General features: G+C 40.9%; 1 protein-coding gene across 1 annotated transcript in view; it reads right to left on the bottom strand.

Annotated features, from left to right (window-relative positions):
* The window catches only part of LCT (lactase), a 44,141-nt gene continuing 30,535 nt past the window's right edge, over positions 1-13,606 (bottom strand). Inside the window, exons 11-14 of the mRNA XM_036747042.1 lie at positions 12,307-12,597; positions 5,941-6,139; positions 2,174-2,376; positions 1-114 (exon numbers count right to left, since the gene is read on the bottom strand). Of these exons, the coding sequence (XP_036602937.1) occupies positions 1-114; positions 2,174-2,376; positions 5,941-6,139; positions 12,307-12,597 (807 nt within the window). The remainder of the gene's footprint in view (positions 115-2,173; positions 2,377-5,940; positions 6,140-12,306; positions 12,598-13,606) is intronic.

The raw sequence follows: 13,606 nt of genomic DNA, 5'->3' as shown, positions 1-13,606 counted from the left end.
TTACCTGGATTTGTCGAGTCCTTCTGCTGCACTCCTGTCCCCAACCCGAGTCTTCATGATTTCACTGTAGTCTCCATTCTTGAAAATCGGATGTGCAAACCAGCCTCCCATAAACTAATTAGAGGAGTGAAGGACAAAGCTGAAACTTAACATGAGATGCTGCCCAGGAGGCACAACCCACCTCCCCACCTTCAAAATCTGGTTCCAAATAGCAGTTCCAGGAAGCCTTTGGTAATGAAAGCCTAGCTCCATCTTCAGAATGTGGCCTACTTAACAGCTTTGCTGGCACCTTGGGGAGAAGACAACTAAACCAATGGTCAATAATTTAGGATCAGACTATTTACAGCTGAAAAGGTCCCTTAGAGATCACCTAACTTTAACCCTTTTGTTTTACAGATGAGGAAATTAAAGCTTGAAGTCTTTACTGAGAGCTAATACTTTCTCAGTGTGGAGAACTGCTAAGCCCTGGCTTTGGGCAGTCAAGTCCAAGGGCAGAGTCTGCCACCAAATCTCTGTGCACCCCTCCCCATTTGGCCTTCCGTACTTTGCTAGAGATGTAAGTGGCTCATTTGGTGTCTGTTTCTGATTGACTCAGAAGGAAGAATATATATACTCTTTTTTTTTGGAGGGGGGAAGGCAGGGCCACTGGGGTTAAGTTACTTGCCCAAAGTCACACAGTTAGTAAGTGTGTCAAGTGTCTGAGGCTGGATTTGAACTGAGGTCCTCCTGATTTCAGAGCTGGTGCTCTACTCACTGCTACCTAGGTGCCCCAGGGTATATATACCCTTGAGAGAAGAAGCATTAGAGAATAGATCTGGAAAAGACTTAGAAAAGGAGGCTAAGGGACATCAAGACTGGTTCATGACCAAAATAGTGGGATATGGGGGAACCCCAAAAGTAGGAGAAGAGAGGCCACTGTCCTGTCCTCCTGATTCTGCAATGGGGATGGGTATTCCTTATGTCCCGCAGCCCCCACTAGAGGCTACTGCAGAAATCTTAGAGACCAAAATAATCAATCCTTTATAGGCCAACCCCAAGGGACTGTCCATCTTCATCTAGCTTCTAGTCATTCAACTCAGACTGAAAAGGGCTAAATTGGTCAGGGGAGGTTTTGTTTTTGTTTTCTCAATTCATTGAGTTTCCTAGGAAACTTTCCTAGTCACCTGGGTGGATAAGGCTGCACATAAGATAAGAGGCAGAGAATAAGAACACACTTCTTTGTTTCAAACTGACAGAAAATCAAGACCACAAAAACTTAAGGTCTCAAACCCAAGGAATGAGTATTGTATTACAGCGTGTAATGCAACATGATTTAGATTAGAGGGTCTCAGGAGCTAAGAATCAGAACTCCAAGTATAAGAGTCAGAGTTATCCCAAGGAGAAAATTACTATATTCGGTTTATAATGGCAGGAAATTTTGGCATCAGCAAAGTTAGGCAAAAGCATTCCCAAGAGGGCATCTAGGTGGTGCAGTGAGTAGAACACTTGCCCTGGAGTCAGGAAGACCTGAGTTCAAATCTAGCCTTAGACACTTGACACATTTACTAGTGACCTTGGGCAAGTCACTTAACTCCAATTGCCCTGCCTTACCCCCTGAAAAAATAAAAGCATTTCCAAGATTACAAACAGAGTATGCCATGGGCCTAGCAAAAATCTTGAACCTTCATGAAAAGTTTTCACGTCAGTCTATTGGTGATGTTTTCTATTTCATAACAGAAATCAATGGGAAACAGCATTTGCTTTACAACAACTTTACTATATACATCCATAAAGTAAGGACCACTTGTTTAATAATAACCTTATCTTCTTATAATATTAAGGACAACTACAAAAACCCCAAAGAACTTTTGTGTTAATGAATCTCCAATAGGTAGGCCAGGAGTTCATTTCATCAGTTAGAAAACCAAGACACAGAGGCATTAAGTGACTTGTTCAAGATGACCCAGCTAACAAACAGCGGAGCCATAACTAAGAAGTTGGCTTTTCTAATTCACAATTCAGTTATCTCTCTATTGGGTCTTGATAAGGAAGGATTTGAATTCAGGTCTTCCTAACTCAGGCCAGTACTGTCTGCACTATAGCATCGATGAAAGAAGGGATAACAAAAAGACTTGAGAGGAAGGACAGGCAGATAGAGAGAGAATAATATTAACCAAAAAAAATCTAAACAGACCTCAACATGTCTTCTAGCAGCATCCACATCTTCTTGTTTAGAAGGGTTTCTGGGCTCTGCCCAGTCACTGCTGATGGTGATAGAAATCAGTCCCCCTTGCTTGGCTCGGTAGACATCATTATACAGGTGCCAGACTTCAGCGTGAGCCTTTATTAAGTTATGGCCAACAATGTAGGGAGCAGTGCCTGGTCTAATGGAAATGCCTACAAAACACAAGGCAAAGGAACTGAGGATTCAGAAAGCAGAGAGTACATCTGGACTTGTTTCAACAATCCGGCTAGCAGCTTCTGTGGGGGTATAAGATTCACCCATAGCCAGCACCCAGAAAGCTGCCAACAGCACAGGTTCTTCTGATCTGCTTAATTAAGGAAAGCAAGGTGAAGGGGTTGACAAGCTTACTTTTAATTCAGCATTCAAATATCATTCAGTTAGTTCAGGGGAAAAAGCCAGCACCCTGAACTTCAAAACAAAATGCAAACAAATTACAAACATCAACAGACTTTGTCTGATTCAATCCCAACACATAGTCACCAGAGTTCAACAAAAAGCTCAACATCTGGGTTTACAAGCTGGAGGGCTTCTTAGCTACAGCTGCCCGGAGTCTCCTCATCAACACCATCTCCAGAGCCCTGCACAAACGGCTCTGTCCTCCCTTCTTATAGGACTTCAGACATCAAACTTCATTTGAATCACCAGAGCTCAGGCTCTGGTGATTGGTTCTTGAGTTGGTCCCTCCACTTAGGACCCTGGGAGGTTCACATCCACATGGATTACTAACACCTAATGGGGTTTGGGCCCGGGGCTTAGCAACTAGTAAAGCTCACTGAGATAAATTGAGTCACTCAAAGAAAACAAAGGCCGTTCTGGTTACAACTTCCACCAGCTGTCTGATTTGGTGACAGTTAAAGCCAAACAAAAAAAAATGGTGCCAAGCAGTTCAAAAAATAGGTAGCACAGGGTGTTCCTAATGTCTGGAGACATAGGCAAAAATGCATATTTTCAAGAAATGAAATGATTGAAATTTTCAACAACATTTTACTTAATTAGAATATTAACAAATAACATCTTCAACCTCAAAAAACATCATATGATTTCATATTCATATTCCAAGAGTGAATATGATAAAATTGACAGCAATGTGGAGTTATTGAGTTATTACATCAAGTTCACATGAATCTTGCAAAGCGCATCGTCCTTTGCATCACAAATGATGGAAATTATATTGAAGATGTTATTTGTTAACATTCCAATTAAATAAAATGTTGAAAATTTCATTCATTTTATTTCTTGAGAATATTCATTTTTGCCTATATCTCCAGACGTTAGGAACACCCTGTATTTACGTAGTGTTTTAGAGCAGTTCTTTTAACCTTTAAAACAACCCTCTAAGGTAGGAGCTGTTATTGTCTCCATTTTAAAGATAAGGAAACTGAGACTGAGCAAAGTTATTAAGTGCCTTGCCCAGGATCACACAGTAAGTGTGTGTCAGGATTTGAACTCAGGTCTTACTGACTCCATCTCCATCACTCTATCCACTTTATCCCCAATGAAAGAACTAACAAAAGAACCACGACAAGGGTGAAGATGACTAAATTCTGGAATGGATAACCCAAGGAGGAAGGAAGTGTCTGTCCTTTACCACATCAGGCAATGCTATTCCTCAACGCGGCCCACCTCTCCTTCTGGTTACCTTTCAGGCCACCGACCTCTCTTGGCTGACAGCTGTACTGGGATTAATCAATGCCTCTTTGGCTGCCAAGGCCTGATCAAACCCACCACCATCTGGCTCCAGCTTATCTTTTCCAGCCTTGTCTTCTACTGCTCCCCAGGGAAAGTCTCCACTCCAGGCAGATGACACTTCACTTTTCTCACATACGAACACCACCATCCCTCTTGCCATGCACCTGAAATGTAGCTCTCCAAATCCTATTCTCATCCTCAAAGCCCCAGCTCAAATCTCCCTTGCCCCACAGAGGTCTCCTTGAACCACCCCAGCCTATGCCATCCCTCTGTCTTCTTAAGCCACATGGTCATTACTGTCTGTACCACTCGTTGGCATGTATCAGGGACTGCCTTGCACCATCATTTAGATTTTCATGTGTTTATGTCTGATCTCTCCAACCACATCATCCTCCATCCTTCATATCCTCCTAACTACCTGGCCAGGTGCTCTGCATAAAACCGACACTCAGTAAGTAAGTACGTGTTAATAACAACGACAGTGATAATAACTCACGTATAATGCTTTAAGGTTTGCAAAGCACTTTATAAATACTATCTCATTTTTCCGTCAAAACAACCCCAGGAGATTTGTAACTCTGTAACACCCCATTTTACAGATTATGATACTGAGACAGATAAAGGTTAAGTGATTTTCTCAGGATCACACAGTAAATGTAAGTGTCTGAGGCTTGATGTGAACTCAGATCTTTCTGACTCCAGGTCTAACACTCTAACCACTGTACCACCAGCCTGCCTACATGTTGAAGGAATGGATGAATGGTGAACTGGAATGTCAGTCCCCCCAAAATGTACAATGATAGAAATACTTCATTGGCAAATAAAAATTAGTCCCCTACATGAAGCATCCCCTTCCCCATAATCATATATGGTGTCCGGGAACACAAATCCATTGTCAAAATAATTGCTTTAGGTAACACAAAATGAGAGATGAGAAAATTGTTCTCCAGGGAGAGTCACAGGAGAGAAGTCTTGATAAATTTCCCTTTCCCACTCTAGGGAGCTGATTTAGCCTGTGTATAACTCTATGGTGGATATTCCACGGACCACCAGAGCAGCCTCATTGTCATCACCTAAAACTCTTTTAGTATTTATTAGCATATGACCCCAAATGGAGGGGAAAGCAGTGCTTCTCTTCTAAGAGTTTATAATTTAGAATGCACCAAGTAAGACATGAAAATTTATGAAGGGTTTATATGTCATGGGGTATACTAATTTTTTGCTTTGTTTTTATAATCAACCAACAATAATTTATTAAGCACCTACTATGTTCCAGGTACAGGGGATACAAATACCATGAATTAAACAATCCATACTCACAAGTACCGTATTTTTTCGTAAAAAGTAGATTTTTATCAAAAGGGAAGGGAAAGGAAGGGAAGGGAAGAAAGAGGAAGGGGAAGGGAAGAAAGAAGAGGGGCAAGGGAGGGCAGGGGAGGGCAGAGGAGGGGAGGGGAGGGAAGCAAAACGTATTCTCATATTGATCATTTCCACAAATCAATTTCTTATTTTACATGTTAGTCCATTTTATTATAACTATAATTAATATTAACATATTGACACCTAGCATTTGGAAAATGACAAGAGAAGGATAACTTCTACAGATTTCATGTTTCAAGGCAGCAGTATAGTGGAAGTTCTCCTGAGCTCGAAATCTGGAATCCTGGATTCAAGGCCTGGCACTATCATTAGTCATGTTACCTTGGACAAATCACTTGACCTGTCTGAAACTCTCTTTCCTCATATGTAAAATGAGAAGATTGGAGATGATTCCTCAGGTCCCTCACAGTTTCCACACACTATGCTTCAGGAGGGGAAAAATTCAACATCTCTTTTCAGAGCCTCTTTGAAGGGAAGGAGACAAGATATCAGAATCTGGGCCACGTTTTCCTTCTGTGAACCAGAAATATCTTAGACCTCACTCAGTCTATCAGATTTGCCCCCTTTGAGCTGAACTCTGTGATTTTCATTGTTCTGACAACATATCCCCAACCAATAAGCCAACAAGTAAGACCTGGGGCCATTACCTGGAGCATGTACTCCATAGCCATAGCCTGAATAGGCAATGACATAGGGCTCATTGATAGTGATCCAAAACTTCACCTTTTCTCCCAGCCTGCTGAACAGCACATCGGCATACTCCTTAAACCTTTGGACTATTGTATCATTCTCCCAGCCTCCAACATCCTGGAGTGCCTGGGGCAGATCCCAGTGGTAAATAGTCACCTATTAAAAAAAAAGTCACATCAGGAAAATTCCAATAATCCAGAGTTCTGCCTACTTCCAATCTCAGAGTTTGCCACAGGGGACTTGAGAAAGCCATCTCTCATCACATACTCCAGTCTCAAAGTCTTTGTCACTTAATTCAGGAAGAAACTAAATTCATCTTACACTTGTAAGATGAATAATTCGAAGGGGGTAACTCAAATCAAAACCATTTGCAATGTATTTGTATTTATGTTTGGTGATGATGTATTTTACGTTCTAGCTACTTAAGAACTTCAAAATAAATAGTGAAGAAACACTTAAATAAAAAAGAAGCTGGGTTGTTGTCTCTCAGAAGATATCTATTGGAAACATGTGAAATTGATCTTGGTCTAAAAGGGGAAGAGACATTTTCCCTGTGAACTGTGTGCAATACCAGGTGACATCATCCGATAATATCTGCAAATGTTTTCTGTGTGATTAACTTTCTTCTCCATAAGGATGATCCCTATGGTGGCCACATGTCCACAAGTGGCCTTTGGTTCATTCAGTGTCTCCTGGTTCTAACACTCTAGCACAGGGATGGAGAACCTGCAGCCTTGAGGCCACATGTGGCCCTCCAGGTCCTCAAGTGCGGCCCTTTGACTGAATCCAAACTTCACAGAACAAATTCCCTAAATAAAAGGATTTGTTCTATAAAACTTGGACTCAGTCAAAAGGCTGAAGCCAAGAACCCAGAAGGCCATATGTGGCCTGGAGGCCACAGGTTCCCCACCCCTGATCTAGCACATGCCCTCCATTCCCATTAGTCAGCATGTTACTACATTCTAACTTGTATGATAATTATTTGTGTATTTGTCTCATAACCTTACTAGACTTATGTGGGTGGAGCCAAGATGGCAGCTGGAAAGCAGGGACTTGCATGAACTCCCTGCCGTTCCTCCAAAAACCTATAAAAAATAGCTCTGAACAAATTCTAGAACTGCAGAATACACAAAATAGCAGAGGGAAGCAGGGCTCCAGACCAGGACAGCATGGATGGTCGCGGGATGAGGTGTATCACGCATGGAACTGGGAGCGGAGCAGAGCAGAGCCCACTGTGGGTGGCGGCAGGACCAACCAGACCAGGAGCCAGATGGAACAGGCCCTAGCACCCTGAATCAGTGAGCTGTGGCAGTTACCAGACTTCTCAACCCACAAACACCAATGACAATAGAGAAGGTGAGTGGGAAAAGCTGCAGGGGACAGAGTGAAAGGAGTTCTCAGTTTGGCCACCTCCCTGGGGGCAGCAGAGGTGGTACAGCTACAGAACTACAGCTGCAGGAGCTTCTGGCCCCAGGCCCACCTAGTGGGAGGAATTAAGTGGCAGATCAGAGCTGGAGTGTAGAGTCAGCTTAAGATCTGAGGCAGGTCTAGGTTGGTGGTTCTTGGGGAAGGAGGAGTGCTGGTGTAGCAGAGCTGGCTGTATAGAAATAGCTCTGAAATCAATTGCGCATCTCCTCAAGCTTGGAACAAAGTACTCTTTACTCTACAAGCAGTCATACCCCGACCAGTTATACACTGACAAAAAGCTCAAGGGTCAAGTAAATTGGCTGGGAACATGGCCAGGCAGCGAAAACACACCCAGATTCAGTCTCAGACTTTGGAACCTTTCTTTGGTGACAAAGAAGACTAAAAAATACAGCCAGAAGAAATCAACAAAGTCAAAGAGCCTATATCAAAAGCCTCCAAGAAAAACATGAACTGGTCCTAGGCCATGGAAGAGCTCAAAAAGGATTTGGAAAAGCAAGTTAGAGAAGTAGAGGAAAAATTGGGAAGAGAAATGAGAATGGTGCAAGAAAACATGAAAAACAAGTCAATGACTTGCTAAAGGAGACCCCAAAAAATACGGAAAAAAATATTGAAGAAAACAACACCTCAAAAAATAGACTAACTCAAATGGCAAAAGAGTTCCAAAAAGCCAATGAGGAGAAGAATGCCTTGAAAGGCAGAATTAGCCAAATGGAAAAGGATGTCCAAAAGACCACTGAAGAAAATACTACCTTAAAAATTGGATTGGAGCAAGTGGAAGCCAGTGACTTTATGAGAAATCAAGATATTATAAAACGGAACCAAAGGAATTTTAAAAGTGGAAGAAAATGTGAAATATCTCATTGGAAAAATCACTGACCTGGAAAATAGATCCAGGAGAGACAATTTAAAAATTATTGGACTACCTGAAAGCCATGATCAAAAAAAGAGCCTAGATATCATCTTTCAAGAAATTATCAAGGAGAACTGCCCTGATATTCTAGAGCCAGAGGGTAAAATAGAAATTGAAAGAATCCACAGATCGCCTCCTCAAAAAGATCCCGAAAGGAAAACTTTGTCGCTAAAAGAAAATATTGTCACCAAATTCCAGAGCTCTCAGGTCACGGAGAAAATACTGCAAGCAGCCAGAAAGAAACAATTTGAGTATTGTAGAAACATAATCAGGATAACACAAGATCTAGCAGCTTCTACATTAAGGGATTGATGGGCTTGGAATATGATATTCTGGAGATCAATGGAGCTAGGATTAAAACCAAGAATCGCCTACCCAGCAAAACTGAGTATCATGCTCCAAGGCAAAATATGGATTTTCAATAAAATAGAGGACTTTCAAGCTTTCTTAGTGAAAAGACCAGAGCTGAAGAGAAAATTTGACTTTCAAACATGAGAATCAAGAGAAGCATGAAAAGTTAAACAAGAAAGAGAAATCATAAGCGACTTACTAAAGTTGAACTGTTTTGTTTACATTCCTACATGGAAAGATGATATGTATGATTCATGAGACCTCTGTATTAGAGTAGCTGAAAGGAATTTGCATATATATATGTGTATGTATGTATATATATGTGTGTGTATGTATATATGTAGGTGTGTATGTGTATATACATATATATATGTATGTGTATATATATGTATGTGTGTGTGTATATATATATATATTTATATAGACAGAGGGCAGAGGGTGAGTTGAATATGAAGGGATGATATCTAAAAAAATAAAATCAAATTAAGGGATGAGAGAAGAATATATTGAGAGAGGGAGAAAGGGATAGAGAGAATGGGGTAAATTATCTCACATAAAAGTCACAAGAAAAAGCAATTCTGTAGGAAGGGAAGAGGGGGCAGGTGAGAGGGAATGAGCAAATCTTGCTCTCATCAGATTTGACCTGAGGAGGGAAAACCATACACACTCAATTGGGTATCTTACCCCATAGGAAAGAAGGAGGAAGAAGATAAAAAAGGGGGGACGATAGAAGGGAGGGCAGATGAGGGGAGGAGGTAATCAAAAACAAACACTTTCAAAAAGGGATGGGGTCAAGGGAGAAAATTCAATAAAGGGAGATAGGTTAGGAAGGAGCAAAACATAGTCTTTTACAACATGAGCATTGTGGAAAGGTTTTACATAATGATACACATGTGGCATATGTTGAATTGCTTGCCTTCTTAGGGAGGGTGGGTGGGGAGGGAAGAGGGGAGTGAATTTGGAACTCAAAGTTTTAAAAACAGATGTTAAAAAACACCAACAACAAAAAAAAGTTTTTGCATGCAACTAGGAAATAAGATACACAGGCAATGGGGCGTAGAAATTTATCTTGCCCTCCAAGAAAAGAAGGGAAAAGGGGATGGGAGGGGAGTGGGGTGACAGAAGGGAGGGCTGACTGGGGAATGGGGCAACCAGAATATATGCCATCTTGGAGTGGGCAGGAGGGTAAAAATGGGGAGAAAATTCGTAATTCAAACTCTTGTGAAAATCAATGCTGAAAACTAAATACATTAAATAAATTAAATAAAAGAAAAAAAAAACCTTACTAGACTTACACAGAAAGTTCTGTGGAATTTCTGACCTTCATATCTCCAGAACCAAGCATGGTGTACTGCATATGTTAGAAATTGAATATATGGAGCTCAACTGCGTTGAATACTGTCCTCCAGCCGCTCCCTTGTTCACTGACCCATGCTAGCCATTCCAGTCAAGCCAATATCATTACTGTGATCCAATTCCGTCTCCAGACTCCAGACATTCTCACTCACTCACTGTCCCCTGTAACTGGAATGCTCTCCCCTCTCATCTCTCCTCTTGGTTTTAGTCTTACCTCCTACAAGAAATATTTCCTAATCAAACCCCCTTAATGTGAGGGCTTTCTTTCTGAGGTCTTTTCCAATTTATCCTTTCTATATTGTATATATACAGAGTTGTTTACATGTTGTCTCTCCCCTTTCTTCTAGAAACATTAATTTAAAAAATCTGAGATCCAAATTCTCTCCTTCCCTTCAAGCCCTCCCCCTCCCAAGAAATATGATGCCCATTATACATGTGAAGTCATGCAAAACACAAGTGGGTTCCTTGAGAGTAGGAACTGTCTTGTTCCTTTTTGGCGGAGGGGAGTATTCCCAGCACTTAACACAGTGCCTGGCACATAATAGTCACTTAATCAATATTTATTGATGGAATGACAATTCCCCCACACCTATACTGACAGTGCAGCTTAGCTGATAGAGTTTTGTACTGGGAATCAGGACTGTTCTTGGGGATAAATTCTTGCTCACTTCCACTATGAACATGGATGAGTAACTTAACTTCTGCAAATAAGATAAGGTGTGTAAAACATTACGCAGACCATAAAGCAGCATCTACACATAAGAGATAATATTTGTATTTTCTCCTTTTTGCCTTTGTTCATGCTAATTCCTTTCACTGGAATCCATTCCTTCCCTCATTCCAGGAATCCCAACCAGCCTTCAAGGCCCAGCCTAAAGTTCTATGGCTTCCATGGAAAGATAACATAGTCTGGTGGGAAGCGCTAGGTTTGCCCTCACAAGACTGAGTTTGCATTCTGGCTCTGGAATTATTACTAGCTGTGTGACCGTGAAAACTGCAGTCTCATGATAGTAGCACTTTTATTATTTACTCCACAGACGAGGAAAGAAAGCACTTGATACGCACAACAAAGTGTGATAGAAATGTGATCAGTTCAGGGTGTCCCTGGAATCTGGACACATAGGCAAAAATGAAATGAATGAAATTTTCAACATTTTATTTAATTGGAATATTAACAGACCATAGCTCCCCGACTTCTTTTTCTGGGTATGCTAAAGGAGAAGGTTTACTCAATGAAAATCATAGATGCAACACACTTGATCGAATGCATAAACGCATAGTGAATGAGCTAAAATTGATGGGAATGTGGAGTTACTGCACCGAGTTCACGTGAATCTTGCAAAGCGCATCAACCTTTGCATCACAAATGAAGGAAATCATATTGAACATGTTATTTGTTAATATTCCAATTAAATAAAATGTGGTGAAAATTTCATTCATTTCATTTCTTGAAAATATGCATTTTTGCCTATGTGTCCAAGACTTTAAGAGCACCCTGTATATGCTATTCTTCCCTGACTACTCTGACCTTTTCCATTAATGACTTTGGATACAGCCACATATTTTTACTCTTGTTACCAAGCAGCCTTACACTACTCTCTATTGTTTGATGTAAATTCTGCCACCAGTGCTGCCTGGACTGGGAAATTCACTGCAGGCCGGGCTTACATTCTCTCTATCTACTGTGCCAACTTACAGTGGACGCTGAAGAGACCTTTACCAGATTGAACGTGAGCACCGGCCACTTTTCAGGGAACATCAAATACTTTTTCTTGGAAGAAGATATTCTTATCTATCTGTAAATCAAGTGCTCACATCGCAGTTAGAGTACATAATCTTGCTTTGCTTTAGTTTTTATAAAAGGAAAAAAAATAGATTCTGAGTGATCCAAGCCAAACCTCCCCAAGGAAGAGGAAAGTAGGCACGCTCATTTAGGCTCCTAAGTGAAATACAGATGTCTGGTGCTGGTGATCTTATCTCCTCTGTGATATATGTATGAGCCTCTTTTGTGTGTGAGTATGTGTATGTGTGTGTGTGTGTGTGTGTCTATGTCTATGTAAGTATGCATCTAAGGTATAGAAATAAAGTGTGTATATGTATATATATGTATATATATATATATTACATGTATGTGCATGTTCATATTTATATAGAGAGACATTTGTAGCTTAAACATATGTGCCTTTCAGAAAAACAGACTATTTGGATTATTGCCGTCCCACTTGACTTAACCACCTTCCTCTCGGCCAAAGCCCTTCCTCCTTAATCCTCCTTTTACCTGGGGTATAATATTGGCTGCCAATAGTGCATCGATGAGTCTTTCATAGTAGTTCAGCCCCTTTTCATTGATTTGCCCGATGGTCCCATCAGGGAGAACACGAGTCCAGGAGATGGAGAAGCGATAGTGGGACACACCAAGATTCTGAAGGGCCACCAGATCTTCTTGGATTTTGTTATAGCTGTCACAGGCAACGTCCCCATTGTCGTCATTCTCAATATTCAGTGGAGTGTGGGAAAATGTGTCCCAGATACTGAGGCCCTTGCCATCAGCTCTCCAGGCACCTTCAATCTCAAAGTGATAAGAGATGGCAAACTTGGTTATTTAAAGCAAACCCCTACTCACCTCTAGAGCCCCTAAATCTGAAATCTGGACAGAACTGGAAAGAATAATTTATATCTCCAGAGCTTAGAACACTGCCTGTCACATAGTACCTGCTTAATAAAATGCTGGTTGGTGAAGAGGAAGAGAATGAAGTAGAGTTGGACCTCCTTCTTAGACTAGGGCAGACAAATTCCCAAGATGCCATATGGCTAGGCAGAATTTCCCCAAAAAAGCAGCCTGCCATTTAAAAAAAAATTCTCTCTTTTCTCAAGGCTCCTGGGCATATTCCTAATTGCCTTCTTGGATTGTCCAATCTTGTATAAAGAGTATGATTAGTCTAGAGAATCCCAGTTCTTTATGGATTAAGACTTTAACTTAAATTCAACATATCTAGGGCAGGATTATTTCCTGTTGCAAAGCAGAAAGCCAATATAGACTCCACTAGTCTGAATTTCCTTAAAGAGACTCAAGTACATGCAACTAATCACTTTTTATCTTTCTTTTCTTGGAGAGAAGCATCATCTTGGTTTTGTTTTCAGTGCTTTGCAGAAAGTGAACTGGGTATAAGGCTATGAATCTGTCAGGATGGTGGGAGTTCATAGCCTGGCTTATGGGCTATTTGTGTACTTGTCCTTTGCCATTAGACTACAAGTTCATTAGTATCTCTGGCACCTAGTGCTAGATGCTTGAAAAATAATGACTGAATTTGAATTTGAGTGCTTTTCCTGAGTGGAAGAGACAGGTCAAGACACCTAGATCATTGACTTTAAATATTTATAACCTGAATCATTTTTTACTAAGTGTTTTTGTTTTCAATCCACCTGACCCACTTTCTCCAGAAATTCCGGACCAATATTTGAAAGTCTTCTATAGGGAAGAGATGGTGGACTTTTCCTTCTTCTTGGGCCTGGAGGGTAATGGTCGCAAAGAAACAAATTTAGGCTTGTTGTCAGGAAAAATTTCCTTTAGAGCTGTC

The sequence above is a fragment of the Trichosurus vulpecula genome, chromosome 2, assembly GCF_011100635.1.
Source record: "Trichosurus vulpecula isolate mTriVul1 chromosome 2, mTriVul1.pri, whole genome shotgun sequence".
Taxonomy (NCBI): domain Eukaryota; kingdom Metazoa; phylum Chordata; class Mammalia; order Diprotodontia; family Phalangeridae; genus Trichosurus; species Trichosurus vulpecula.
Note: the sequence above shows the minus strand (reverse complement) of the source record. Positions and strands in the feature narration are given on the sequence as shown.